The sequence below is a fragment of the Musca autumnalis genome, unplaced genomic scaffold, assembly GCF_047663935.1.
Source record: "Musca autumnalis isolate F117 unplaced genomic scaffold, ASM4766393v1 scaffold_4, whole genome shotgun sequence".
Classification (NCBI taxonomy): domain Eukaryota; kingdom Metazoa; phylum Arthropoda; class Insecta; order Diptera; family Muscidae; genus Musca; species Musca autumnalis.
The window spans coordinates 136,870,849-136,895,137 of NW_027411977.1; the positions used below are offsets into that span (position 1 = coordinate 136,870,849).

Sequence of the window (24,289 nt, forward strand, 5' to 3'; positions counted from 1 at the left end):
AGTATAATTATCCAAAGTTACCTCCATATCTCAATTCTACAAATTTCAGCTTTATTCGTTAATTCAAATCCAAATTGTACTAAATTTAGTACCATTTCGTACTTTTCGTACCCTTATAGTTCGAATTTTCTAAAACCTTTCTTTGTTACTCTTCATCAGTGATCCTCATTCCAAATTTTAGGATCACGGATCTATCTGTTCTCCGAAATCCAAATTTTACTAAATTTAGTACTTTTCGTACCCTTATAGTTCGAATTTCCAAAAACCTTTCATTGTTACTTTTCATCAGTGACTCTCACTTCAAATTTCAGGATTCCATCTCTATCCGTTCACCCAAATCCAAATTGTACTAAATTTAGTACCATTTGGTACTTTCTGTGCGCTTATAGTTCGAATTTTCTAAAACCTTTCTTTGTTACTCTCCATCAGTGACTCCCATTCCAAATTTCAGGATTCCAGCTCTATCCGTTCACCCAAATCCAAATTGTACTAAATTTAGTACCATTTAGTACTTTTCGTACCTCTATAGTTCGGATATCCAAAAACCTTTCATCGTTACTCTTCATCAGTGCCTCTCATTTGAATTTCAGGATTCCATCTCTATCCGTTTACCGAAGTCCAAATTGTACTAAATTTAGTACCACCTACTACTTTTCGTACCCTTATAGTGCGAATTTCCAAAAACCTTTAATCTTTACTCTTCATCAGTGACCCTCATTCCAAATTTCAGGATTCCAGCTCTATCCGTTCACCCAAATCCAAATTGTACTAAATTTAGTACCATTTAGTACTTTTCGTACACTAATAGGTCGAATTTCCAAAAACCTTTCTTTGTTACTCTCTATTAGTGACTCCCATTCTAAATTTCAGGATTCCAGCTCTATCTGTTCACCCAAATCGCAATTGTACTAAATTTAGTACCCTTTAGTACTTTTTGTACACTTATAGTTCGAATTTCCAAAAACCCGTTGGTACATCTTTCTAGCTCTCCATCAGTTACCCTCATTCCAAATTTCAGAATTCTAGCTCTTACCGTTTGCCTAATACAAAGGGTACCATATTTAGTACCTTTTAGTACTTTTCGTACACTTCTAGGTCGAATTTCCAAAAACCCAGCCTTATCTCACCCCTACACACCAACAGCAACCTACACTCAAAATTTCAGCTTTCTAGCTTCAGCGGTTTCGTCTGGGCGCTGATGAATCAGTCAGTCAGTCAGTGAATACCTCACCTCACTGCTCTTTTATATATATAGATATATTTAATAAATTGACAAGTTGATTACAGACAAATGTAAATATTTCCCTAAAATTGTACAAATATATGAGTAAATTTCGTTTCATTTATCATCGAAAGCAAATGTTCTATGTATAATTTCCCTGTGTCTGTGCTGGTTTTCCATCCACTTTGCTTATCTCCTCCAGAGGTGCAGCTTCTAAAAAACTGATACAAAAGATAGAAAATTACATAGTAAAAATTGACTATGAAAATTGTTATGATAACAAAAGAGTTAACCATGTTAAGCAATATTCAGTGAATTGGAAACAGCTATGCAATATAATTTTGATATATGGATAATTATATACCTTACATTGTCTCTTGATAGGGCAGGTGGGGATTGTGCAAGATGTGGATAGAGAACAGCATTTAGATATGAGAGTACGTGTTAACCTGATATCATAAGCAATATCAGCACAATATCATTTGTCAACTGCATTAGGTTCAACTAAGATCGTGAATTTTTAGTCAACGACATAATCGAAATCGGCCAAACCGGCACTCTATCAAACTGGTTGATACCTAAGTTAAAACAGATTACTACGCCGTTTGCATTAGAGTTTTTTGTTGGGTTAACCTTATTTATGAGTATTTATTTTGACGTATACGCAATAAAATTGGCATTTGAAAAACAAATTCGGTTATATGCAAACGCACTATAAAAGCAAATTGTATATGTAGGACATATAACGTTCAACCTTATTAAATCTAAACTAATTTTCTCTTTAATCGCAACAGTCCGTGCAATCGAAAAGATAAGATTTGCATATCATTTGAGAATTTGAGACGCATACAAATATTTTAAAATATTTGTTTTTATTTTAACACCTTTATTCAGGAGACAAAGTGGTTAAAACGGAAAATGGATTTGATACCTGATATCACAACTACGACTACGGTAAAATCTATAAACTTGCATTGTTATTCGAATTCACAATAATTGGTCTGTTCCTTTACTTCAAAAAAATGGTAAAAGAGTCAAAATTAGTACCAATTGTATGCTTATATCAAGTAAAGTGTTCCGTGAAGATTTTTGCACTTAAAGGAACAGAGCTAATAATCAAGCTTATCAAATAATTCCTTACCATTAAATACAAAAATAATTTTTTTTTACATTTTATTTTTTCCTTAATTCATAGTTCAGTGAAGTTCGTATACAAGTTCCATGGGGTCATATATCGGGTCGTTGGTATGGTGATCAAAGTGAAAGGCCAATCTTGGCATTGCATGGCTGGCTAGATAATTGTGGAACATTTGCAAAGTTGGCGCCATTAGTATCACCCTACCGCAGTTTACTTTGCATCGACTTACCTGGTCATGGTCTCTCTAGTCACCTACCTGCTGGAATCTTGTATCACAATTTGGAATTTGTGCGAGTAATTTTGCGTTTAATGCAAGTTTATAAATGGGAAAAAGTCAGTTTATTGGGTCATTCAATGGGCGGTTCAACAGTATTTCATTTCGCTTCGTTTTTTCCCGACCGTGTTGATATGATAATTAGTTTGGATCTCATTAAAACTTCATATAGGCCTGCGAAAATAGTACCATCAAATTATGCCACTGCGATTGAAAAAGCTCTAAGGGACAATGATCGCCTATTGAACGCTTTACCCAACTCCGAACCACCAAGCTATACATTCCAGCAATGTGAGACAATGCTTTTTGAGGGCACTCACAATTCTGTAGAATTGGAAAATTGCAAATATATATTGGAACGCAACGTAACAAAGTCCCATTTATATCCAGACAAATATTTTTTCTCACGTGATGGGCGTGTTAAGTATTTACTGAATTTAAATCCTAATTTGGAAATGACTTTGAATATGGCTGAACGTATTTGTACAGCAAATATACCATATTTGGTAATTAAAGGAGGAAAATCAAAGAATCCGGGCTCGGTAGCTTTTGAATTGGATGACTATATGGCGAATAATAACAAAAACTTTGAAAGTTATATTTATCCCTATGGAACGCATCACCTTCATCTCAATAACCCCAAACCGGTGGCACAACTAATCATTGAATTCTTGCAAAAACACGATCGGCAACACTCCAAAATAATACAATCGAAAATTTGATTCTAGTTCACATCACATCACATAAGTGCACGTTAACAAATTTAATAAAGGATTTCGAAAATATTTCTTTTAAGGCAGATGCTATTTACAAATCACTTATTTTGGGGGAAATAATAACATAGAATGAGATTGGAACCCAGGTTGTGAAAACACCATAGGAATGTCTTTAAACTTATTATAATCCAAATACAAACTTTACCAGTGCCTTTTACAGAAAATTTCTTACTATTCCCAGATTGTCATATTTTTGTTTTATTTCAGTTTCTGTTTTCTTGTAGACACGTTATGCATCAGTCCTTAAGCATACATTAAAAATCTATGTATTTTGCTAGCTGTACTCATCTCTTAGTTATCCAATTATCTTTGGGCATAGATCATCTGTTCAATGTTTGACTTGACTTATTGCCCTCGCTTATTTTGTCTGCTTTGTTTTCACCACTACTGTCATCTCTCATACTTTTATCCGATTCGTCGTCGTCTCCTGCTTCTTCAGCTACGCCAGAATCATTTCTTGATTCTTCAAAAAGTTTCGCTTTGGCTCTACGTGATTTTATTAAAATTCCATGACCACGACAATCCAAATCTTCACTATAGCATTTTTCTCTACAACAAATACGACAAAGTTGAAATACACATTTCGAACCCATGGGATTGGTACAATCGCTACAATTTTCCAAATTACGTTCGTGGCGGCCTTCTGGTTTATTGGGGCGACGCATCCGACGTCTAAGTTTTTTCATTCGTTTCCTCGATATCTCTTGACCTTCGTTGTCGAAATACTGTCGTTTTTCTCGATTGGGATCTTCCGCCCGTCTTGCTTTCTCTGCTAATATTTGTTTGTGCATTTCAGGTGCAACTCTTATGTATGGCTGACATAACCAAGGCGGCAGTGCTAAATTATAGGCTAGTTCTTCTTGTACCACACTTGGATCCACTTCCTCCTCTTCATAGAACTGCAATCCATCATGATAGGGTTCGTATTTGGTTTGTATCTTTTTGACAACCTCACGAAATTTGTCTAAACTATTTGCTATGGCAAGCTCCTCACGCAATTCGCTATTAGGTCGTAGATTCATTAAATGATGAAATATTTTGAAACAGTGTCCACGTATGAAAGAAATGGGGCATGGGTATTTCTCTGCATAGTCCAAATACTCGCTAGCCATTTCCCATGATTTGGCTTGTGTGCCTATAAATAAGGCCGGATTGTGAAGATTACCTTCTGCCGTCATAACACCATCTACCCCAGTTTCTTCAATACACCTGTAAATGTCCTCAACACCCAGGATATTGCCGTTAGCAAACATTGGAATCTTAATGTTTTCTCTAACCTCACGAATATAAGACCAATCAGCTATTCCGGTTAGAGGTCCCTTTTGTTCTCTTGTTCGGCCATGGACGGTAAGTAGCTGGCAACCAGCTTTCTCCAACATTTGAGCATAGCGTATTGTTTTCTGCCTGTCTTCGAATATACGAATTTTACATGTGACTGGAACTTTCAGGTTTTCATGAAGTGTTCTTACAATCTCCTCCAACAAATCCCATTCTTCTTGTAGAAAAGCTCCATAATGACCACGTTTGGCTATGGCTTGTGGACAACCCAAATTAATGTCGACAGCATCACAATAATCCTGGGCCAAAGTAGCAGCTTCTAGGAGAGTTGATGGATCATTGCCACAGAACTGTATTATAAGTGGTCGATCTTCTGGACATGTTTGCAAGGCGTCTTTACGGTACTTTACGTCATTGGCAAACAAATTACTGTGGAACATGGGCGAATAACAAAGATCTGCCTTGTACTTCCGACACATCATCCTCCACGCCAACTCACTTTGATCAACCATGGGAGCAACCACAAACTTTGGCGACTTAAGTATTTTATGATAGAACTCGTAGCCTCCTAGTTTTGGGTATTTGGTTGGAGCTGTTGAATTACTTTCAGCCTCTGCCATATTTCACTTTTATTTGCAACTTGTTTGGGTTTGGAAGACTTGATATGTTGGAGATATCATACAGCCCATCGACACACACGTTGGATTTGACATTCTCTACATTCTTTTGTTTAGAAGGAGGAAAAAGGGGAATAGAAACAGGTATTATACTACGTTTACATAATACTTGATGAAGTAAATCCAGTGCATTTTATACTTGCATTTAAAACAGTTGTTTTGGGAATTTACGTCATTTATTTGACAGATATTTCATGGAATTGACAACTTAAATAACGCATGTTTTATAAAACATGTTAGATGTAAAAGCGGTTTTATATTTCCAAATCCAATAAAAGAAGTCCACTTAAGAGCATGTTTATATCATACAGGTATGTGATGAATTTCGAATCGATTTGGGATGAAAACGATTTGCCCACAACGATTGAATTAAATTTAGGTGTGATGGAAACCGCATCGAATTTCAATTCCACTTTGTGTCAATTTCATTTCATTCCCATAAGAAAAAAAAACAGACTAGTGAACCCATTTTTCATTTCAAAGTGGCATGGTACAATAATACAGGTAGCATTATCATGCCAGCTGATGGTAACATAATGTGTCAATTGCATTGAATTGATGTCAAATTTTGACATCTTATGTTGCCAACAATTGCCGATGCGGCTACCTGTGTATTTGTACCATGCAAAGTGGTATTTTATAATAAAAACTATCAGGTATGTGATGAATTTCGAATCGATTTGTAATGAAAACGATTTGCCCAAAACGAGTGAATTGTTTTTAGATGTGATGGAATGCGCATCGAATTTCAATTCCACGTTGTTTCAATTTCATTAAATTCCTACAAACAAAAAAACGGACTGGTGATCCCTAATCTGTAGTTGAAAGAAGAAAAATAGAATCAAAAAAACACTTTTCTAGTCTCGGCGATGGCAAAAGCCGAAAAAGCAAAAGAGAGCGATTCGAGAGAGACATTTTGACAGTTCTTTCACTGAGAGTTTGCAAATTCTTGCTGGACAAATTTCTTCTAGCTAGCACTAGCAATTCTTCTTCTTCCTGAAAACAGTCAATCACCTGTTTTTAGTTTTTTGTTGATTTATGTTTGTGGAAATAACGTAGTCTAATTATATTGTTTTATGGAGAACAAATTTGTAAAGTGGAAAAATACTTTTTTGTTTCATTTTCTTTTTTATTTTTAATAAAATACAACGTGTTAGCTTCCTTTATTGGCGGACAAATTGTTCTGTTTTGGCAAGCCAGCTGATTGCTTGATGGTTTTTGCTGGGAAGGTGTCTGTTTACTTTTTACAATTTTCTAGCAAAAGAGAATGAAAACCCCTTACTCTCTGAGAAAGTTCTTGCTGGACAATTCTTGCTGGGAAAGTAACCAGACAGACTTAATATTTTGATGTTGCTGGACAGTTTGACAGTTATTGATATTTCCGAAAAATCGACAGTCAAAACTGAACGTTGGTACCCCGCTTAATATGTTGGTTCAAAATTTTTGTTTATGTTGTTGGGGAAATTACCACAAAAATACTTTCTTACAAAGGGATTCCAACATGATGAAATTATTAGGTGGCGTAAAACTAGAGCTGGCAAAAAATCGATGGCACTATCGATAATATCGATTGTTATTTAAAAATTCAATATCGATAGATAGTTTTGCCTATCGATATTATCGGAATAAAAATCCCTAACCTGAAATCCATTGAAATAAATAGAAATTTCGCCGCTTTTCGGTTACGTGTGTGTAAGAAAGTAAGTCCGTAGTCACACGTACACATTTTTCGGTAAAATAAAATGTATTTTTTTACATTTTTTTATAAAATAAAAGCATTTGTCTATTCTCCTTTACATTTCTTCGAACTACTTTTGAATAATTTCAAGAAAATCCTTGACATTTCCGCCATTTTCATCTCCAAATTAATGGCGATGACAACTTAACGATAATATCGATAGCAATCGATATTTTAAAACATTATATCGAAAATATCTAATGTTGGGAATATCGATGGTTTGCCAGCTCTACGTAAAACGCCAGCGTCGCACCCTGGTCGAAACCACTGATATAGCGGCGCGAAAGTCAAAAAATCGAACGATAAAATTGCGAAATATTTTCCGTTGTATCGATTACAGACACTTTGCCGATAAAGATTTTGTTTTTTTCATTTTTGTTGTTGTAAATATTCACTCAGTAATTCACTATCAAATACAAGAGTTTTTGTTGCATCAGATTTTAAAAAATTGTTGCAAAAAAATTAACTTCATATTTGTTTAAATGTTAAATAAATTCGTAATGAAAATGGACAAGATATATTTTTAATTAATAGCAGAGGGTGTGATTTAAATTATAAAAATTAGTTTGGGGTCTGGAGGAACTTAGTTATATAGCAATTAATTTTCAAAAAATTCAATTTTTTAGTGTTTTTATGGGTTGTACGCGCTTGTTCCATAGAGTGCATCTTGTAAGCTTGGCCGAACTTAGGTTCGATTATTTTTTGAGCAATGAAATTGGACTCTCTGGATACTGAATAACCTCATTCGGGCTGCAAATATTTGCAAATCTTTTGATGACTGCACTTTTAAAATAAGGGATTTGGCATGAAATTCATACAAATTTAGCTGTGCATTTGTATGGGAGCTAAATCAAAATATGGACCTATCTTGAGAAATGATTGCAAGGAGGAGTTCTACCCCCGGAAACACTATAATACCAAATTATAGCTAAATATGTTATTAAATATGGGATAACAAGTAAAAATTCACCGAATTGGGAGTACCATAAAAGGGGCTGCATCGAAACATAAATCAGTATTGAAAAAGTTTTGCAAGAAGATTTTATACGCAGTGAGAACACGGAATGCAAAATTGCAGCCAAGTTGAATTAAAAAGGTGATCATGATATTAAAAATACCTTAAATTGGGAGGTACGGTTACATGGGGGCCTATGTTCATAATTTTTGGTGGAAATATTTTGTGACCACTAGGAACCCTAAGTACCAAATTACAGCTAATTTGCTACGAAATTGTGGCTTAAATCCTCAAAATACCGAAAATCGGAAGGTACCGTTATATGGGGGCTATACCAAAACATTAGCCGATATTGTTCATATTTGGCCCATTTTTACCCACAGGTACAAGCTGAGTTTGTGCAAAATTTCAGTGACGTATCTCAATTCGTTTGCAAGTTATGAATTTCGCGCCGCTAGATCAGTGCTTTCGACCACCGTGCGTCGTGGCCAAAATAGAGTTATATTCCTTTTTTATGAAAATGTAAAATGAAAAATGGCATAAAATGAGCTGGCCAACTATGCTCGGATCGAAGTGAAATTTTTATCACAGGTAGATCTCGTCACCCTGATCACAAATATATATAACATTTGTTGTGGAAGTCCATACTTCCCGAGATATGGGCCTTTGAAGTTCCAAAATTCCGGCAACTTAAAAAATACAATTTAAAAAAAAAATTGAGCATAGTGCGTCAACTCAACTTGTTCCTGAAAAATTTTATAAACATTATGAATCTGGTATTGCCGTCTTTTCAGTATTGTATAATCCTAGAGGGGAAATTATTTGTCAACCTACTTTTTTCATGAAAAACATCCAAATTATCTCTTTCTTTACCACTAATATATTGCAGCTACCGAGATGTATTCTTTGAATTTCATAACCTTGTTGAAAATATGCATTAAATCTTTGCATTCTTAAAAGAAACAAAAATGTACATGGATTAAAAAAATAGTCTCGGCAACAATTTTTTCATTTTCGAGGTATCATTGGCAGTCAGTTCAAAATTTTACTGGCATGAAAAATCTAGTGCCAATGGAGTCGACAATTCAAAAAATATAATTGGGGTAGTAAAAATTGTATATGTATTGAATTTTTCGAACTGTCACTGGGATGTGTAAACGATGGGTAAACGTAGTCGATGGTCAGACTAGCACATGGTGGAATAAGAAGGTGTTACATCAAATCATGTCAAATGTCAAATTTTCTCACAATAATGCATTACTGTGAATTGCTTGTTTACATTTTGTATGTGATTTTATTCACAACAACGCATTTTGACAACTGGTATGAAGATCAGCTGTTTTTAGCGTTACACCTTATTATTCCACCATGCACTAGCACGAATTCAACATGGCGGTTTATAGGCGAGGGGTATGAAGTAGTGAAACCCATGTACATGGTTTTCTGTGTTTGTTGTGTTGCCTCTTCTTGTTATTCGTTGCAAGTTTTTTTCTTCCATTTTCTTTCATTCTTATTTTCTCCAGCAAACGTTAACAACAAAACAAGCATACAAGGATTTAATAAAAACATTTAATTAATGAAGTAGTGACAATTTAAGCTGTGTTCCTTTACTTACCTGAGGTTACCATTTTTAACCTGTAAAGCGTTCCTTAACCCCGAAAAGTGGCAAAACTGGAAGCAATTTTTAATAGAGTGAGAGTGGAGAGAGAGCTAAAATCGCTTTCTCTTCTACCACAGGCTACCAGCAAAATTTCTCCAGGTAAAAAATGGCAGAACTGATTTTTCGACTTTTGTTTGACGATTATTTCACAATGAAAAAGAAAATGGACAAAAAACAGAAGAAAAAGTCGAACGCTGACAAATCTAAATTAAAAACTTTAAAATAAAAGACGAAAGATCTGCAATTTTTTTCCGTTCCTTTAATTTTCTGGTAAAAATAATCATGAGAGAGCAATTTTGAGCAATTTTGACACTTTTCTCTTTTACCACCCTTACCATTAAAAAAGTAAAGGAACAAAGCTTTAACTATTAATAGGTGTGTCTTTTTACGTGATAATTTGTAATAATTATTACGAAATGTTACTAAATGCTGTCTTTTTACACAAAAGTTCAGTAAAAGAGAGCAAAGTGAGAGAACAATTTTGACAGTTGCTTGCTGAGAAATTGCTAAAAGTTGCTGAAAGAATTTTTTCCCAGCAACATTTAGCAAGTTCGATCAGCTGTTTTTTAATCATTTGCTAATGGCCAGCAGCTCAATGTTTATCTTATTTTTGTGGAAAAATACTATAAACATCACGATTCAGCTATATTTATTGATTATTTTATTAATATATTAATAATCTTTTATTTATTTTGCTTAAAATTGAAGAACTTTTTTGCTTTGGAGTTAGTTTTTCTTTGATGCATTGGCGCCAATGTTTTTGTTTTGGTTATCAACTGTTATCTTGCTAAAGTTTACTAAATGCTGTCTTTTTACTTTTTTCTCTATTTTCGTATCAAAGAGTAAAATCTCTCTTACTCTCTGAAAAGAAGTTACTGAATAATTATTACTGAAAAAGTAAAAAGACACAACTAATATTAATTTAATTATTAATTTTTATTATTTTGTGTTGTTTTTTAGTTTATTTATGTTTGTTTTGTTTTTATTGGACACGCAAAAATCTTAAATTTCACGTTAACGTGTGTGGACACTAACGAAACTTGAAAAGAAACTTTAAGTCCCTGTTTATACAGGGAAAGTTGATGGGAAAGAAAATTGAGTTTATGGGCGAGGGAGTAGAGAGGAATAAGAGGGGGTACACACACCTCTGTACTGGCAAATTCTGTTTTGTTTCGTTCTTCTTCGTATACAACCTGAAGTTGGCTGCAGATTTGTTTTTGTATTTTCTTTCATTTTATTTTCTCTGTTGAGAAAAAACAACAGCGAAGACAATTGAAAAAAACCATTTGGATGAAAAACTATTTTTTTAAGCAAAAACAATTCGAAATAAGTGGAAATATCAAAATTAAAATGCAATTCAAGGGTTCCTTTAATAATTAATTGTTTATCACACACGTCCATTTTTACTTTTCATTACAATTGTATTGGCTTTGTTTTTGAACGGCGCATAGAGAAAATGAGTGTGAAGAATAATAAGAAAAATTATAAAATTGACACAAACATGATTTCCGTGCCTAAACAACAAGGAAATTTTAAAAGAAATTGAGAAGAAAAATTTTCTTTCCAGTTTGAATGTCTAAACACGGTCTAACGAAATTGGTTTCAAGAAACCTTGCTATGCTAAGTTTACATTTACGAAATCCACTCGATTTCAACTGTCAATTCCATAGCTCAAACGTCAAATGAAATCTCATCTGCATTTCATTTGATGTTTAGCCTATGGATTTGACAGTTAAAATCGAGTGGATTTCGTAAATGTAAACCAAGCACTAGTCTGACCATCGACGTACTATAGTTGTCATATTTTGAATTTGATTAGGAATAAGAAGGTGTTACATCGATAACAATAATCGGGTCATTTATCACACCAAACGTCAAAAAAACGCATTATTGTGAATTGCTTGTTTACCTTTTGTATGTAATTGTATTCACAATAATGCATTTTTATAACTAATGTGATAATCAGCTGTTTTTGCCGCTGTACCCATGGTGGAATAAGAAGGTGTTACATCGATAACAATAATCGGGCCATTTACCACACCAAACGTCAAAATAACGCATTATTGTGAATTGTTTGTTTACCTTTTGTATGTAATTTTATTCACAATAATGAATTTTGATAACTAATGTGATAATCAGCTGTTTTTGCCGCTGTATCCATGGTGGAATAAGAAGGTGTTACATCGATAACAATAATCGGGTCATTTACCACACCAAACGTCAAAATAACGCATTATTGTGAATTGGTTGTTTACCTTTTGTATGTAATTTTATTCACAATAATGCATTTTGACAACTAATGTGATAATCAGCTGTTTTTGCCGTTGTACCTGTATTATTGTAGCATGGTTGTACCTGTATTGTACCATGTAGGAAACACACACGTTTAAAATGGCAACACCGGTCAAAGTGTCAAATGAAATGTAAACAAAATCCAGCTGATAAGGAGTTGTTGGATTTGGGAGATCTTAGGAGAATATTAATTATTTAATAATAAATAATAAAAATGGAATTTATCCACGAAGGAGTTGCATTGGGAGTTGATCTGCTCATCTTAGGTTTGTGTGTTAAGGAGTACATCAGTTATAAGAAAAATGTTCAGCTATTAAAGGTGAGTAGCCGGATATACATTTCCCACTAGAAGCCTTTTTAATTGTATTTCTCTATAGGGTGCACCCCAATTAACAATTGATAAAGACTTAAAGGAGTTTGTTGCCAAGCAGAAAGATAGCAAGGTACCATATGCCGTGGTTAGGGGTATTGTCACTCCGATTGGTGTTCCCATGCGAAGTGTAATGTCTCCTTCTGTAACAGGAGTTTTACAGGTCATAAAGCTAAAGTGGGTAGCATAAATAAAACAATTAAAAGATTCAGCTGAGATGTTTACATTCTTTTACAGTGAACATCGTGTGGCTCGTGGTTTTGCCGGTTTTTGGTCCGAACAACGAAAGCTCATACATGTTGCCTCAAATGAAATGCCCTTTGAATTGCGCAACAATGATGCTGGCGTCGAAGTTGTCGATGCGCTCTCAGCTGCTGTCCTAGACATGGATGTTGTATATGATAATTATGAGCCATCATCCTTGTCATTTTTTGATCATATATTTGGATTCTTTTCGGGTGTACGTCAGAAGGGACTGCAAACAACTGAAGAAGTTCTTCGAGATGGTAGTTTTATAACAGCTATTGGTGAACTGGAAGCGGATGGTAAAACATTACGCTTGCAGCCATCCCCGTTAGGTCCACTATTCCTTACTACTGCTACGAAATCGACATTGATCAAAAAATTTGAAGAAGCCAAAAATTCTATGCTTTTCAAAATTTTAGTATGCGGTACTATTGGAGCTGTTCTTGTGGGTGTTGTTGGTCGTAAGATTTACCTGAAAAAGAAACAAGAACGTGACGAAAGGCGCATTCGAGAAACACTGGAAAAGGAAAGAAAAGAACGTCGGGCAAAATCCAGACCTGCCCATTTGACGCAAGATCAGTTGTGTGTTGTATGCAATATAAATCCAAAAGAGGTTAGTATTAATAAGTTTTTTATAACACATAGCCATAGAGAAATCCTTTGCGTGTTATTTGATGCTATACTCAAAGACTGTCTACTCGCATTTTGAGATATTTTCTTGGAATACTGTTGTGTTCGGTAGGTTGAATTACACAGTGCAACATTTTAAAGCAATCGTGCGTGTGCAAACTACTTCTACTGAGCATTTTAGGAAAGAACATATGCGAATTAAAAAAATCTTCTTTGGGTTTGATTTGTCAGATACAGCTTTGATTTCATAAGCTGAAACTGAAACCCAGGTTTGTAAAAAATGAACAATCCTAGCTTAACTATGAATGTTGGACCAATCTGAATTGTTTGCCATGCATAGATCCTGTTGCCCTATTTACAACGTTCCCGGCGGTCATAACCAAAGTTCAGTTTAAAATCATAAAACATGACCGTTTCAGACCAATCCGACACTAGGATTAAGTCTAAGTGGATCCTAACCTTTAATATATGAAACGATTTCGAATAAATACGTATACATATGTACAAATAGTGGCAACAAAATAAAAATTTAACATATTCCCCATCTAAAATTTAAAAGGAAATGTACATTCATATTTTAGATACTTATATTCTACTTTTCATATATCTTTTTAGGTTATTATTCTTCCCTGCGGACATGTCTGCATTTGTGAAGACTGTTCTGAGAAGATCAAAATGACATGTCCTGTATGCCGTGGAAAAATTAATACAAGGGCAGCTGCATTCATATCGTAAAAAACAATAGTTTTATTAAAAAGAATAAAAACGCCCAAAAATATTATAATAATTATTCTCAATTTATTTAAAAAATATTTAATTGTATATAGAAAATTATAATTCAACACAAAATTTAGCAAAATCTATCTACGAACAAACATTATAGACTATAAAATATGTGTGTTTCTTTTAGAATAAAATCGAATAAATGCAACAAAAAATTCTATTCGAATTGTCCTCCTCAATCATTATCACATCATTAGATCCTTGTATTTACGTTGGTCATTTAACATTTCCAAAAATACTTGGTATTTACGTTCGTGATAGTCCTTTGTGGCGAATTGCGGAATTAACATTTTACCATTTCCACCCATAGCGCCAGATGCATCTTCTAAGCTATCATAGACTTTTGCAGCACAAGCACCCAACATTGCCGATCCGACCAATACCATTTCCTGTTCATCGGGTATAAGAGCTGGGAGTTGACAAATATCAGCATGATTTTGAACGTACAAAGTATTCTTAGCTAATCCACCGCAAAACAATAGAGTGTGGAAGGGAACACGTTTGTGTTTGAGTAGGTTGTCGATAATATGTCGGGTACCATACTAGTAGAATAGTAAGGAATTGTAATACAAATTATTTCACTGTTATATATAAGTAATCCGATTTCCGGATTAAAAAAACATTCTATAATCCAGAACAAAAACATTTCATGAGAAACTTCGAAGCTTGAATGGGAGCTAATAAACTCAAAAATTTCTCATGTTTCTGCGTCTGACTAGCGAGTTTAAAAAATAATTTACAGGCATGTCACAGATTCCGATCGGAATGGTTTCAATTCCGTAATTTCATTTCGATTGGTTTTGTTTTAGCTTCTTCAGATTTCGATCGATTTGGTGAATCCCAAAAATCTTATTATTTGTATAAATATGGCGACATTAGAGGAATCAACAGAAACGAAACAAAAACATATGATTAGAAAACAGTGTAGAAGTGGGAATTGTGAAAAATTTGTGTTTAAAGAAAGCTTTTTTGTGCGAAAAGATTTTTTTTTTCTATTGCTTCTGTAATTCAGGCGCAAAAAATCAACTTAACATTGAAAAGTACTTTGTTTGCGTCTTTTTCTTATGTTTTATTTTATCATTCGTAGTGCCAGATTGTCTAGTTTTTACAAATTTACAACGAAAAAATTATGTGGCAATACTTTGTTAACAATTGATTTCGTTGATTGAGAAATAATGGAAATGTGTGAATTTTTTAAATAAAATGATAGAAAAAATATGAAATTAAATGTGATTTTGTTAATAAAACAATATCTTCATTATTTTTAAGTGTTTTTGCAGTGTTTTAAAGTGACATGTTTCCAAAAAATACAATTCCACTTGAGAAACCAAAAGTGGTTTCATTCCGAAAAAAAATTTCGTTTTTCGGTTTTTGAAGAAGCTAAATACGGAATCAATTCCACTTTCGATCGGAATTGGTTTCTGTGACATGCCTGTTAATTCCATTTAATGTTACTTCTTCATAAATTAATATGTATGCATTTACTTACAGCTAAAGCTTGAACAAAAGCCAGATATAAAATTGCCAAAGCATCCTCATCCACATTCATGTTAAGTCCTGAAATCTATACAATTGTTAAAAAATATTGTGTAAAAGATCTGAAACTTAACTTCATAGATAAAACTAACCATTCCGCTTAAATTTGGATCGGCTATTGGAGAACGATTTCCATGAAAATCTGGCCAAACATGTAAATCTTTTGTTAGATAACATGCATCATCTAATCCTCGTTCCTTGGCAATCTGTTTCAATCTGCGGTTGAGGTATGTGTAGATGTGTCTAAAAAATAATGGTGAAAAACAATTAGATGATGGGAACTTCTTTTTTACTTTCTAGGGTTATTTTTACGACGACAGTTTGGAATTCTAATGTAATAAACACGACATAGTTTTGGTCGGAATATGGATTTGTAAAAGCTGCAAATACAACATGCATCAGAAGCCACCTCCTCCCGGAAATCTATGGTACAGTAGGGAGAGCAATGCAGAAAATAAAGAATGCGGAATATATGTAGGAAAAGGTGCACTATAGGTAATTTGACAAGTTTTTGATGCAAAAAGTTGATTCTGAAAATGCAAAAAGTTGATTTTGAAAATTTTGTAAAAAAATTTATGTATGTTCTCAAACGAATTGTCAAATGCGCATTGTCAAATTGCGCAAATGTGGAACGCTGATTTTTGTATGAGGAATTCTTAACTATATATAGAACGTGTCTACGAAGAACTAGATCTGTATGTCATCTAGTGGCTAAGCTATGGATGCCCAAATTATTAGGAATATAGACGAACGAACAAAAAAATAGAAAAACATTGGGTACGAATTTTTTAGTAGACATTCAAAAAAATAACATGTCAAAATTTTTGAATATGAATAACCTGTTTCAAAACATCGCAATTAACGCTTTTTATAGACTAATTAATGTATAGACCGGTGGTGCTCAAAATATTTTGAGCATTATACCCTAGACAGACGGCAGCGTTAATTTGCATTAACTGCCTTAATTCAAATTATTTCGTGCATTATCCACATTCTTAATGCACAAAATCGAAGGAAATTTAGAGGTCGATTGTGGATAGCAACTCAACTGTAGTTGCGTTGCCAGAGGAGAACCCCTTAAACTGAATTTAGGTATTTCAATATGGCAATGCTGTAAAAGAGAGCCCATATTCATGTAGGAGCATGATACAATAAGAAGGTAGCAGCAACTGTCGTTTTTGGTAACATCAGATGTCAAAATTTGACATAAATTCAATGCAATTGACACATTATGTTACCATCAGCTGGGCTTCAGCTGGGCTGATAATGCTACCTTCTTATTGTATCATGTGTAGGAGAGAGAGCTCAGAGACACAATTTGCATTGAAAATCAATTGTCTTTTGTCAAATTTCCATGTTTAAGAAAATAAATATGGAAAACAAATCAGAAATTTTCGCGTTTCTTTCAAATAAGTAGTGGTCTTTCTCGAATAGAATAGCAGCTAATCGTTTTTCACGCCTTCTATCAAATCTATTTTTAAAATTTTTATTTTCACAAGCATTTTATTACCCACCATACCAATTCTATCGAAAATAATATCTTCTTCAAATGTTCCTTTAGAGTTTTGCGACATTTTTTAATATTAAAAAGACTTAAAAATATCGCGAATAAATTAAATTTATTTTTGCATTATCGTGGTGAAAAAGTCAATGGTAGAATGTATATTTGTTACGCATATTTTGGCGAACTTTTGTAAAACTTTATGAAATCGTCTGCTGGGTACAAACAAACAACACAAACAGCTGTTTCATAAATGCAGAAACTATCGTCTGTCAGGGTAAAAAGTTAATTCAAATTAAGGAATTTTTAATGCAAATTAACTCTGCCGTCTGTCTAGGGTATTATTCTCTGAGCGAGTCTTTCCTTTGCCAAACCACGACAGATGAGAATAAGGAGAACAAATGTTGTTGTTGAAGTCACGTTAACGTATATGGGTGATCTTGGCTGGTATAGTCCTCTCAGTCAAATTCTCTCATTGAGTGAGTTGACGAGGTACTCAATTTTTAAAATGGCAATAACTATGCCTTTTTTAAACTATTAGTGCTTGGTTTACATTTACGAAATCCACTCAATTTCAAATATCAATTCCCTTGCTTAAACGTCAAATTAAATCCAATGGATTTCGGACGAGTTTTCGGGGTCGATTGTGGATAGCAACTCAACTGTAGTTGGGTTTGCCAGAAGCGAAAATCATATAATTAAAATAAGTAAAAATACGTAAATTGTTGTCAAATTCGATCGATATCAGTGTTTTGAACCTTCAGCTTTTAATTTAATTGTAAAAAAGTATAAATTTTAATGCAGAAATAGAAAATTATATTACTAAATTTGCTGTGGGCAACGCAACTGCAGTTGGGTTGCTATCCATAATCGACCCCTTCATTTGACGTATACGCAAAGGAAGTGACAGTTGAAATCGAGTGGATTTCGTAAATGTAAACCAAGCATATGATGGTAAAAGACAATATGTGGGTAATATTGGCCGGATCTACTTCCTCAAATAAAAAAATCAACAAAATCTTGCAATTTCCCCTTAAAACAAAATGCAATTGAGTGAACACAGAGCATATTGAGTGTAAGGGCGACCCCTACAACAAACAAGCACATTACAAATTCTCTGTCTATTCATTCATCAGTTTTGACCGTTATACTTTGTTTACATTTACGAAATCCAATCGATTTCAACTGTCAATTCCTTTGCGTATACGTCAAATGAAAACTCATCTAAAATCGATTGGATTTCATTTGACGTTTGAGCAATGGAATTGACATTTGAAATCGAGTGGATTTCGTAAATGTAAACCAAGCATTAGTTTTGTCAAATAATCGGTTGCTTGCCAGTGTGGCCATTAATTTTTGTCAGTCATCAGGCAACCACAAAATATTTTGTGGTTGCTGGACGGTTTGACATTTATCGATATTTCCGAAAAATCGATAGTCAAAACTGATCGTGTGTATCCCGCTTTAGTATATGAATTGCAGTCAAAGCAAGATCTATTTAACAGGTCACGTAAGTAGCACAACAACAACTCTATTTTGGCCGAAAATTCTTCAATATGTCAAAATGTTTGTTTACGTTTTCATACAATTTATTCACAATAACAAAATATTTGACAGATTGAAACCAATCAGCTGGCCGTTTTACGCCACCTTATAATTTCATCATGAGTCAAAGTCAGTATTTTGAAGAAACAAAACAATTAGTTGCAGAATATTTTTCTTATCACGTGAGATGCTTTTTGAGTTCAATACATAAAATTTGTACTATATTTCCGAAACTTAAGACATGCGTACATAAGCTGCCTTGCCTGATTGCCTTGCTTTCCTGCTTCATTTCTGACATAATAAAAATAAAAGAATAAAGAAGGCCGAGCAAATTTCGAACTGGGTTGCCCTTTTCTTTTTTATTCTTTTATCAGAAGCAAGCAAGGTAAGCAGGCAAGGCAGCTTATGTACATAGGCCATGCTTATATTATAGCCTTTTGCAGGGTTAACCTTCTTTATGAGGATTTGTTTGACGTATATGTAATGGAATTGACATTTAAAACCCAGTGGATTTGTTAAATCCGGTTATATATAAACGTACTATTACCCCTTTACGTCTCGATTCAACTGTATATTGAATAATGTACATTGAAAACCATGGTAGAACAAACCAGGTAAAGTAAGTACTACAACAAATACAACTCAACAACAACCACATAGGAATTTGTTTTTGTTTGGAACGTTATAGCCCGTTTCCACGGTACGTCGTTCGTTCTCTATTCGTTGTTCGACCCATAACTACGAATAAATTACTTATTTCCCCACACAAAATTCTATGAACGAACGACGATTTTTCTACGTTGTTCGATTAGAAATACTCTCTGAACGACGAATAAGTATGTCCCATCCCTATCAAATGAGAGAATTTATCGAAAAAATTAATTATGACATGTCTAAATTCAAAATTGAAAAATTTGTTGAAAACACAAAAATTTTTAGAAAAAAGGAAAAAGATGAATGAAAATTAATGTACTAAACATTTTATATAGATGCAGAAGGAAGATGGTTGTGTTTCCTTCTTAATTCTACACACATTTCTTGTCCATTAGTTCAAAATCGCGTAAAAAATCAGAAACAAAAAGGAAAGAAATAACTGAAAGTCTGTATACACAAATATTGTTTTGACATGTCTCTCTCTCTCTTTAATTTTGAAAATAGAAACCTATAAAAATATATTGAAAATACAAAATTATTCAGAATTTATGAAAAAATGAATGAAATGTGTGTAGTTAAATATAGAAGATACATTTGAAGGAAAGTCTATTGCTTTTCCTATTCATTTAATGTATATTTTATGAGTTTTCGGTTCAAATTTTCGTGAAAACAAGGAAACAAAAATGAAGGAAATGTTTATGTTTCTGTTAATTACGAATGGTGTCGTGGAAAAGGGTTAATTCGTGTACGTCGTTCGACAGGCGAACAACGTAATTGAAACGCTCGTGTGAACATGACATTAGTGTCAAATATAAACAAAATAAGGAAATGTCTATAAATTATTGGAATTTAAAAATCTAATAATTTTTCACATTTGATTGAATATTTTAAAAAACATGAATGAAAACTCGTTAGATTTTCAATTTGAATGTTTCCATATCATTCCACTAAATGCATAATATCACGCAGGAAGTAGAATTCTTGCAAAAATGTTTGGGGTCGCTCGTAATTCATTGAAAAAAGAGAAGCTGTTTCAATCTTTTGTTTTTGAAAACAAAAAAGCACATGTTTATTAGGGCTTTATTCTTTTCAAGTTTAACAAAATACCACACATATTAACAAATATTGTACCGCCTCTATAAGCGGTGTTTTAGTGTGCGGCATGTCGTTCGGACCTGGAGGAGGTTACATGTCGATGATATGATGGAGTCTTTATGGGAAATAGTTTTTTTTCTGATGAATAAATTTGTTCTTTAAAAAATATATATCCCTAACATACATCGAACATAGAAATAAATATACAAAATGTCGTATGGAATTTGACAGTAACATTACAGCCCAGTTTAGTCTGCTGGGTATTGCTGCTACCTTTTCATGTTCTACCATGATTGAAAACTTAAATTAACAAATGTATGTATATTAGGGTTATGACTTTTTGATGGTTTTTTTCAAAAATGAATGAACTTTTGCCTATTAATGCAAAAAATAACATTCATTCTATTTAATTATTAACAAAATGTCACATACAAACCACTTTAATTTTTTTGAAGAAATACTACGAAATGAAAAAAGGAATTCTAAAAAAATGATTTCCTATTGCACGAATGAATGACCTTTTGTCTATTAATAACTAAAAGACTTTAATTCCTTTTAAATACTGAAAAAGGCCGCGCCCAAACCACTTTCAATTGATATGATATATTGCATAAAGTTATAGGTATATGATATAAAATGATATATGTATATGTAATGATATGGCGATAAAATTGGTGAAAGACAAAAGCTTATGCCATTTTGGTTATGTCGTGTCGCTTTAAAGCTTGTTTTGAATTATATATGTGCTTAAAGTGACCTCAAAAAGTGTTCAAAATAGCTTATATAAGAACTTTAAAAGCTTTTTGTGTATGAGCTTTTATCGAATTGCCTTATAATGACGTTTTTTATCTAGATAAAAGCTCATCCAAATAATATACAGGGATATGAGGTTGTAAAAAAGTCATATCTGACAACATTGCAACATCACCGTGTTTCTGAACTCAATACTTACTCATTTTCGCTCAGCTTCATTTTTATGTGCATATATTGTGGATGGGTCTTGATGACATGATCTAAAAGTAAACCTGCTGCACTTTGACCGCCTTCATTCAAATAATAGCCTGGAATAATGGCACTAAGGTAGGGACCCCAAATACCTTTAGCCAAACATGGTTCACGTGTTAAACTCATGTGGCAGGTTGATGTACCACAAATTAAAGCCAACTTTCCCTGCAGTTCACAATTGTATTCGTTGGAACGACAACCAAACATACCCAATGCACCGGCGTGTGCATCAATTAACGATGTACCAACAACAGTTCCTGGTAGCAAATTAAGGTCTTTTGCAGCTTCTTCACTTAAGCCATTACCTACAGGCGTACCAGGTTCTTTTACAATACTTCCAATAATTTCGGAATTATTTTTAAGCAAATCTTCCAAACCGATTTGTTGAAAAAAATCGCGATTCCATTGCATATTTTCAGCATCATAATTCCATTTACAGACGACCGAACATAATGATCTGGTATCACATCCAGTACTACGCCATGTTAGAAAATCAGGTAAATCAAATGCTCTCCATATTTTCGACCATGTCGAGATATAAGCATTATTTTTGAGCCACAGTAATTTAGGCAACTCCATTTCGACCGAGACTTGACCACCAACATATTTCAAGAGATCGTGTTTTGTGGCATTGATGTGATCAGTTTCCTTGTGTGCCCTATGGTCCATCCATAAAATTACATTTTGTTCCGGATTGAGTGTTTTACTCGCCGAGAGAGATTCACCATTTTCTCCCAATATCACAAGGGAACATGTGGCGTCAAATGATATCGATACTATTTCCTCTCTAGCAACATCGCTTGTAACATTCTAAAAATTACAGATAAAAATGAGTAGATAGAGATATAAAAACGTTTTCGAGAAAACCTTTCCTTTAATTGAAGTTCGGTTTCCGAGTTTAAAATACGCGTATAGTACGTTTCGATTTATAAATCCGAAAGATAATTTCATAGCGTATACGTTAAAAAATCCTGAGTTATAAATCCACTGGATTTTATTTGACGTATACGCTATGGAAATGACGTTTGAAATCGAGTGGATTTCGAAAATCTAAATGTAAAATTATCTTATTTTTTGTAGAATTTTTTTAATTTAAAACGGGCCTTTAATATTTTCCTGCACCGATTATTTCCCTGGACTCAAAATAAAATACCAATAAATCATATCTTTAAAATAATGCATTATTTTCAACGAGTTTTTAAAAACATTTAGAAATTTTAATTTCGTTAATCGTCATCCCTAACGATTGAGTTAAAAAAGTTATCAATGAGAAATGGAGATCACAAATTATCTAACAATTCCCTATCTCCCTGACTCTCTGCTAAAATCGTAAACGTGCTGCTTATTACAAACACCACCACCACAACCATCAACAGAAACCTGTCCACACAACCACCACTACTTACCTTTACACAATAACAGACAGCATTCCAAATATCATCAGACGATTGTTCGAAATGTTCATGTTCTGGATTCCAAATGCGTATATTTCGCACAGCCTGCTTTATAACTTTACCGTCGGATGTTATCAGTGCAGCTCGAGCTGATGACGTACCCACATCGACTCCAACAAAATAGATTTTTGGCATATTCTCGTATGTGGTATTAGGTGTGTGTGCAAATAGATTTTCAATACTTGAAAATAATTAATGAAAATCTACTTTTCCGTAAACTGATCTTCCGTTGTGGAATCTTATCACCTTTACTTGCAAATGCAATTTAAACTTGCGGTTGAAGCAATTAAAAGTGGAAAAATTTACATTCGTGAGAACCAAAAAGAAAATTAGAACTCAGAGTGCTCTTCTTGAATTATTATTATCTTATCAATGTTGTAAAATGTTACGCCGCTGAGAGGTTCATCAACTGTTTTTTTTTCTAATTGCCCCTACTAATTGGGTAAATGTGCCCTTGTTTGTGATTTGTGCACTGAGCGTTTATCCCACTTTGAGTTATTGGTTCAAAGTCAAGTACTAGGTATTTAAATGCTATTTGTGTTTTGGATGAATGCGTATCTGATTTTTGTTGTAGATGTTGTTGTTGTTTGGAATTCGCGTGTTTGAAAGCTGGTTGTTTTGACTCTCATTTAGATTTCAACAAAATCTCAAATTTAATAAACAAAATTTATACGTTCTCTGGCAAGAGAAGATCAGATCTCGTATGTAAACGTTCGAGGGTGTTTTAATAATTTGAATAAAGAAAATATATAAGTCAGGTGGCTTCTAATGCGGCATAGACCATAGCCAGGAATGAGGAAATCTGGGTGAATTTTGAGCTGAGCGAGATATAAGTTAGCAAGATTGTTGCTTAGTCTTAGCAACAGTATCAATTTGGTTGATAATTTACCGCAGATATTTGGTAATAAAAATTAGGTTAGGTCTGGGCTGGGGGTGTGCGGCTCGATGACCTTTGGTCCACAATGTCCATCTTGGATAGATTTGAATATGATGGTTACAAGTTTAAATGGTTATTGCTTGTTGACTTGAATATGAAGAAATTTCAGGGATATATATATATATATATATATATATATCCATTACGGTTCATTCGTATTCTCCCAAACAGCTCCAAGTACTTACAAAAAGATACTAGGTTCCAATAGACAGCGATTTGGCATACATATGCATATATTTTTTAATTTAAATAGAAAAATTCTGATAATCATGGATGATTTTGAATATTTTTTTGCCATATTTTAACATACTTGTGTATTTTATAATACCATGTGCAAATATGAAAAAAAAAAACATTTAAAATCATCCAAAAATACCACCGCTGTTTTATTTGCAAAATCTGCTGTCAGATGATAAAGCCTGATGTGAAGGAGTGTAACACTGCTTCAGTAAGTCCCAATTTACATTAGGCGAGTTTACTTGCGGCAATTGTCAGTTTGTAGGTGAGAGAGGGTGCTGAGAGG

The 24,289-nt window shown here is 33.7% G+C and overlaps 4 protein-coding genes across 6 annotated transcripts; 2 read left to right on the plus strand and 2 right to left on the minus strand.

Annotated features, from left to right (window-relative positions):
• Window positions 1-1,387: 1,387 nt before the first annotated feature.
• Window positions 1,388-3,433, plus strand: LOC141402542 (probable serine hydrolase). Of its 3 annotated transcripts, none has more exons than XM_073984049.1 (3): window positions 1,388-1,849; window positions 2,017-2,176; window positions 2,418-3,433. In XM_073984049.1, the coding sequence occupies exons 2-3, from the start codon at window positions 2,141-2,143 to the stop codon at window positions 3,354-3,356; spliced, it is 975 nt and encodes a 324-aa protein (XP_073840150.1). In that variant the 5' UTR covers window positions 1,388-1,849; window positions 2,017-2,140; the 3' UTR covers window positions 3,357-3,433. The 3 variants fall into 3 exon arrangements, with proteins under 3 accessions (XP_073840150.1, XP_073840149.1, XP_073840151.1); XM_073984048.1 differs by having other exon boundaries at window positions 1,388-1,844; XM_073984050.1 differs by having other exon boundaries at window positions 1,388-1,792.
• Window positions 3,434-3,584: 151 nt separating this feature from the next.
• Window positions 3,585-5,308, minus strand: Dus1 (Dihydrouridine synthase 1). Its single transcript, XM_073984046.1, has one exon. The coding sequence runs from the start codon at window positions 5,306-5,308 to the stop codon at window positions 3,731-3,733; it is 1,578 nt and encodes a 525-aa protein (XP_073840147.1). The 3' UTR covers window positions 3,585-3,730.
• A 6,826-nt stretch (window positions 5,309-12,134) lies between these two features.
• On the plus strand, window positions 12,135-14,199 carry Mul1 (Mitochondrial E3 ubiquitin protein ligase 1). The gene is made up of 4 exons (XM_073985925.1): window positions 12,135-12,329; window positions 12,388-12,557; window positions 12,618-13,239; window positions 13,872-14,199. The coding sequence occupies exons 1-4, from the start codon at window positions 12,225-12,227 to the stop codon at window positions 13,989-13,991; spliced, it is 1,017 nt and encodes a 338-aa protein (XP_073842026.1). The 5' UTR covers window positions 12,135-12,224; the 3' UTR covers window positions 13,992-14,199.
• LOC141403467 (FGGY carbohydrate kinase domain-containing protein) lies at window positions 14,033-23,476 on the minus strand. Its single transcript, XM_073985923.1, has 5 exons — window positions 22,782-23,476; window positions 21,323-22,185; window positions 15,668-15,818; window positions 15,529-15,603; window positions 14,033-14,581 (listed from the first exon to the last, which is right to left on the minus strand). The coding sequence occupies exons 1-5, from the start codon at window positions 22,962-22,964 to the stop codon at window positions 14,225-14,227; spliced, it is 1,629 nt and encodes a 542-aa protein (XP_073842024.1). The 5' UTR covers window positions 22,965-23,476; the 3' UTR covers window positions 14,033-14,224.
• Window positions 23,477-24,289: the final 813 nt, after the last annotated feature.

Coding starts and splice junctions, on each gene's coding strand:
- LOC141402542 (XM_073984049.1), top strand. CDS start 2,141: ATGGATTTGATACCTGATATCACAACTACGACTACG. Junction 2,177..2,417: donor ATATCACAACTACGACTACG/GTAAAATCTATA, acceptor CTTAATTCATAG/TTCAGTGAAGTTCGTATACA.
- Mul1 (XM_073985925.1), top strand. CDS start 12,225: ATGGAATTTATCCACGAAGGAGTTGCATTGGGAGTTGATCTGCTCATC. Junction 12,558..12,617: donor TTACAGGTCATAAAGCTAAA/GTGGGTAGCATA, acceptor ATTCTTTTACAG/TGAACATCGTGTGGCTCGTG. Junction 13,240..13,871: donor GCAATATAAATCCAAAAGAG/GTTAGTATTAAT, acceptor ATATCTTTTTAG/GTTATTATTCTTCCCTGCGG.
- LOC141403467 (XM_073985923.1), bottom strand. CDS start 22,964: ATGCCAAAAATCTATTTTGTTGGAGTCGATGTGGGTACGTCATCAGCT. Junction 15,819..21,322: donor ATGAAGCTGAGCGAAAATGA/GTAAGTATTGAG, acceptor ATTATTTTTTAG/ACACATCTACACATACCTCA. Junction 15,604..15,667: donor ATCCAAATTTAAGCGGAATG/GTTAGTTTTATC, acceptor ACAATTGTATAG/ATTTCAGGACTTAACATGAA.
- Dus1 (XM_073984046.1), bottom strand. CDS start 5,308: ATGGCAGAGGCTGAAAGTAATTCAACAGCTCCAACCAAATACCCAAAA.